The sequence below is a fragment of the Aptenodytes forsteri genome, unplaced genomic scaffold, assembly GCF_000699145.1.
Source record: "Aptenodytes forsteri isolate BGI_AS27 unplaced genomic scaffold, ASM69914v1 Scaffold142, whole genome shotgun sequence".
Classification (NCBI taxonomy): Eukaryota; Metazoa; Chordata; class Aves; order Sphenisciformes; family Spheniscidae; genus Aptenodytes; species Aptenodytes forsteri.
This window is the reverse complement of record NW_008794598.1, coordinates 3,618,825-3,623,718: the sequence shown is the minus strand read 5'-3', so window position 1 is coordinate 3,623,718 and position 4,894 is coordinate 3,618,825. Positions and strand designations below refer to the sequence as shown.

General features: G+C 64.6%; 1 protein-coding gene across 1 annotated transcript in view; it reads right to left on the bottom strand.

Annotated features, from left to right (window-relative positions):
- PLEKHA6 (pleckstrin homology domain containing A6) overlaps positions 1-4,596 on the bottom strand; it is an 18,417-nt gene extending 13,821 nt beyond the window's left edge. The window contains 6 exon segments of the mRNA XM_019470322.1: positions 24-508; positions 720-856; positions 3,484-3,584; positions 4,103-4,175; positions 4,294-4,398; positions 4,495-4,596. Coding sequence (XP_019325867.1) covers positions 24-508; positions 720-856; positions 3,484-3,584; positions 4,103-4,175; positions 4,294-4,398; positions 4,495-4,596 — 1,003 coding nt within the window.
- Between the last annotated feature and the right edge of the window lie 298 nt (positions 4,597-4,894).

Below are 4,894 nucleotides of genomic sequence, written 5' to 3'. Positions count from 1 at the left end.
GGCCCCCCGCCCCCCCCCCCCCCGCGGCCCCGCGGGGGCCACGGCCCCCCGGCGCGAGTTCACCCACTGCTGCAGCTGCGTCATCGAGCTCTTGCGTTGGGCGATCTTCTCGGGGTTGGTGCGGGGGACAAAGCCCCGGCGGTGGGCCACGCTCTCCCCATCGGGCGGGGGGTATGCGGTGCTGCCGGGGCGGCTGGGTGACGAGTACGGCCAGCCGTTGGGCTGGGGCGGCCGCTCCCCGCTCCCCGGCACCTGGGGCGCCTCGGGGTAAGGACTGCCGGGCTCTGAGGGCATCTCCTGCCCGGCAATGCCATTGGCTTTGGCCAAGGGCTCCTTCTTGCTCTCCATCCTCTCCGACTTCCTCTCAATCTTCTCCGAGCCACGGCCATCACCTTCCCCCCGGGTCTTGGCGTCGGGGTCGGCTTTGGGGTGCTCACGGTGGGTGGCGTTGCGGTGGTGGTGGTGGTGTTTGCTGGGGGGGATGTTTTCAGAGTCTGGCTTCTCGTGCCTGGAGGGTGCCAAGACAGGAGAGAGGGTTACCTTCCCTTTGCAATGCCCCTGGGATGGCCGGTAAAATCCTGTCCCTCCCTCAGCCTTGGGGGGCCAATGCTCCCCCAGCTCCGTTCTCCAGAGGGATGCTCACGCTCCCAGGAGGTCCCTGGTCACCATGCATGGCCCCTCCACCCCATCTCCAAGAGACCAGGGAAGAGGGGTGGCACGGGGAGACGGTGGGCACTGACCTCTGGGTCGGGGGGATCTGCACCCGGGCGGCTTCGCCCATGGCTTGGATCCAGGACTCCTGCTCCTCCGTGTTCTCGGCGCTGAAGAAGTAGGTCCGTATGCCAGCATGCTCGGCCTGGGGAGACAGGGACTGCTTGTTACTCGCTGGCATCTCCTCCACCCAGCACACCGTCACCTGCAGGGAGGCAGAGAAGTGGGGAGAGAGACAGACAGGAGGGTGAGAGCTCCATTTCCACTCCGGCACGAGGTCCTGCCGCCGCAGGAGAAGCCAGGCACGGTCCTTTCCCCCCTGCCAGAGCCTTGCGGCCACGTGCATCCTCGGCGGCACCGAGTGGGAGGAAGGCTCTGCTGGCAGAGCCAACACCAGCCCTCGTCCCGTCTCAGGGAATCCCCCGGGGCCACGAGTCCCCTGCGGTGGCTCCCAGCGATGCTCGGGACCAGCCTCCTCAGGGCCCCACGCCGGAGGAGCTGCACCCCAGCATCGAGCGGGTCCCCGCGGGGTGCACGGGGCCAGCAAAGGGTCCACGTCCCAGCAAGAGTGGCAGCGCCAGATGGAGCATTATCATTCATGCAGGGTTAGGGGGAAGGTGGCTTCTGGGCCCAGACAACATTTTGGGGGAAAAAGGTTTGCTTTTGGTCCAAGGTGTTGGTGCCCACTCTCCACCCCGTGCTGGAAGGCAGGTCTGGCTATTCAGGGCGTTTTCGAAGCTTCCACCTTCCCCCTCTCTGGAAAGGGATGGGAGGCAGCGAGGAGGAAGAAAAGGGAGGAAGCAGGAGGTTTTTCCCCCTGAAAGATGGGAAATGGGGTTCTGATTAAAACCCCCCCTTGGGTTTCCATCTTCCCCTTCCCCAGCGCACGCAGCCGTTGTGCCCAGCTGCGGGGTCACCTCCTGCAACCCCCATGCACTCCTGCCTCTAAAAGCTCTGCAGCCAGAGCAAAAGATTAAACCAAACCAATTCATCCCCTGGATTAGTGCGAGCGGGGTGAGCAGAGCATGCTGGCAAGCCTGCGGGTCCCTCACCCTTCTGCATGCATCAGAAACACAAGAAGGTACTACCTAGGTGGTGGCTGGGTGCTGGCGTGGTGGACGGGCGCGAAGAGAGACCTCCTGTCCGGGGATCCTCGCCCGCAGAGAGAGGAGGAAACACAGACAAGGGTCAAGCTGCAGCGTGGCAGGAGCGCGGGCGCTGCAGCACAGACCTCTCCTGGCCGTCGGGACCCTCTCTACCCTTCTCTGAACAAAACCATCCCCCAAAACCCTCGCGTGCAGATGGAGAGGCAGGCACGCGCCTGCAGAGCTCAGTTCGTGGGCAGCAGCTTTGCAAGGCTCTTTCCCCACCAGTGTCAGAAGCCGAGAGACATTTCGACACCCCCAGGTCACTTCTCTGCTCTCACCTGCAGAAGCCGCAGGCAGAGAGACACCTTGCCGGCTGCCAGCATCAGCACAGGCACACGGGAGAGCCCGTGCTGCCTCTTGCCAGCGCTTGCCCCTAAAGAGTGCTCAGCTGCAGCTTAAACACAGGTTTAAAGGAGGCAGCTACAAAAATGCATCCATTAGATTGGAAAAACTCCTCCACAGTGCCCTGCAGGGACCCCAGGCGCTGGCTCCTGCCGTGCTCACGAGCTTGAAGGTGTACGCTGGGTTTTTGCACAAGTGTACACGAGTGCAAGCCAGCCTGTGCATCGGTCCGTCAACAAGCAAGTGCTAACACGACCCTCTAACCGTGGGCAGCACGAGAGTTGTGCCGGTGGAGGTGCATGGTGACGCCGACAAGTGCCGCGCGGTGTCGGGGAAGCTCAGCCCCTGCTCTGAGCGAGGGGTAGCCAAGGATTGGAAAAACTCCTCCACAGTGCCCTGCAGGGACCCCAGGCGCTGGCTCCTGCCGTGCTCACGAGCTTGAAGGTGTACGCTGGGTTTTTGCACAAGTGTACACGAGTGCCCTGTGCCCTGTGCATCGGTCCGTCAACAAGCAAGTGCTAACACGACCCGTGGGCAGCACGAGAGTTGTGCCGGTGGAGGTGCATGGTGACGCCGACAAGTGCTGTGCGGTGCTGGGGAAGCTCAGCCCCTGCTCTGAGCGAGGGGTAGCCAAGGTCTGCTGCCGGAGGCGGGTGCGGGAGAGCCCCGGCTGCAGCAGCCGCCCTCCGCCTCTCACTGCTCTCCTCTCCACCACCCACGGCAGCGCAGGCTGACGAGTAGGCTACCCCCTTGCAATTACATTTCCCTTTCCTTTGCACGCCAGTCAAAGCAGGCTAAAAAACAAAGAGGAGTTGGGGACACCTCTCTAGGTCTGGCTCCAGGAGCTCTGCCGAGAAGTGCCGCAGCAGCCGGCGGGGACAGGCTGGCCGGGAGCAGCGATGTGGAGGGGAAAGCGGGGCAGGGAGAGGGTCGAGAGCACCATCGGCGAGGGCAGCGCTGCTGCTCGCCCTGCACCCAGCACCTCCCCAGGTTGGGGGGCAGCAGCGCACCCCAAGGGGCAGAGCCCAGGAGCAGCTCAGGCCTGGGATGGGTGACGACCTTGGAGATGCTGCTTTGCTCCATGCGTGCCTCAGTTTCCCAGGCAGAAGGCACATCCGCACAGCGCGCAGGGTATCCCCGGGGGTTTACTGCAGCCACCCCTCTCCCCAGCTTGCTCCACGCCCCGTCACCAAGAAAGCAAGAAGAGGGAGCAGCGGGGACCCTGCGAGCATCACCGCCACCCCAGCACTGTCCCAGTGCTCCGTCCCCTCCAAGCACTGACCTTGAACGTGTGCTTCCTGCTGATGTTGTCGGAGGGCTGCACGGCCGCCACGCGGAAGCTGAGGAGGGGGATGCTGCCCAGGATACTCTCCTCCTTCTCATCTGGTGAGCAAATGCAGGGGTTACACGCATGGAGGGGCTGGGAGCCCCAGCTGCCTCTCAGCAAAGACCCACGAGCTGCTGCGGGGACACGGGCCCATCGCTCCTTCCCGTGGGTGGGCAGGCAGGCAGCCCACCTGTGGGAAACCGCTGCCTGCCTGTTGCTCCCCTGCAGCTCTGTGCAGCTCGGCTGGGAACAGCCTGCTCAATTATTCATGCCCGCCCTGGGCTGCGCTGCCAGGGCTAAGAGCCCATGGAGCTGCCAGGGAGGCCGGGGAAGGCGCCTGCATTAACCCCTCGGGACCCTGGTGTGGCAAACGCCCGCACAAAGGGGTGCTGTGATGGCCACCGCTCCCTGGTGGGCTGTCACCTCCGGACCCCTTTGCCCACGCTGGCAAAACCTGCTCCGAGCCTGGTAACAGCCCGGGGTTTGCTTGCAGGTGCCCAGCTGGTGGCCACTGGGTCCTGCCGGGGGGGCAGGAGCCACAGCGGGCACCCAGGGCAGGTACTCACTGACGTACCTTTGTAGTAGAAGAGGCAGCGATCCACCAGCACGAACCAGCGCTTGTTCCACTGCTTCACCCCCGAGCTGGCCTGCGAGAGAAGGGCAGTGAGAGCAGCACCCACCTGGGGAAGGGGTGCTGCCGCAGGTGGCAGGGAAGGGGATGGCACGGCCCCGGGGGGGCACCCGGCATGGCGGGGGCTCAGGTACCTGTTTGTAGAGCCAGCCGCTTTTGGTCACGGTGGCGTTGGGATTCCTCTTCATGGAATTGGAGCGCTTCCCGAAGGCGATGCCCTTGCGGGAGGAGCGCGAAGCCTGCAGAGGGGGAGAGGAGCCGCTCAGTCCCCGGGGGGGCCCCCGGCACCCCATCTCCGCTGCCGCCTGCCGTGCCGCATGGCTCCGGGCACCCACCCGGCCTCCGGGGCGCTCCGGGGGCACCTCCGACACCATGGCGTGGTTGGAGGGCTCACTGGTGATGGTCGCTGGTCGCTTGCCGCCCGCTTTGCTTGACATGTCCAAGGTCAGTCTGCGGCACAGGAGGAGAGCTGAGTCAGCAGAGCTGCGTTTTTCCACCCCGCAGAAGCTGGCCCCTGGCATCCTCGCCCCGGGCACCGACCCCCCACGCCCCAGCCCACCTTGGTGCCCCATCAAAACCCACTCCCAGGCCCTGAAACCAGGGGAGTCGGGAGCCAACCTACTTTTGCAAGTCAAGTCTTGAGTTGTCCTCGGGGATCTGTCCCGTCACTGGGTGCAGGAACGTGTTCCGCCTTTCATTGTGGCTGTGAGAGACAGCAGCGGGGCGGCGGTTAGC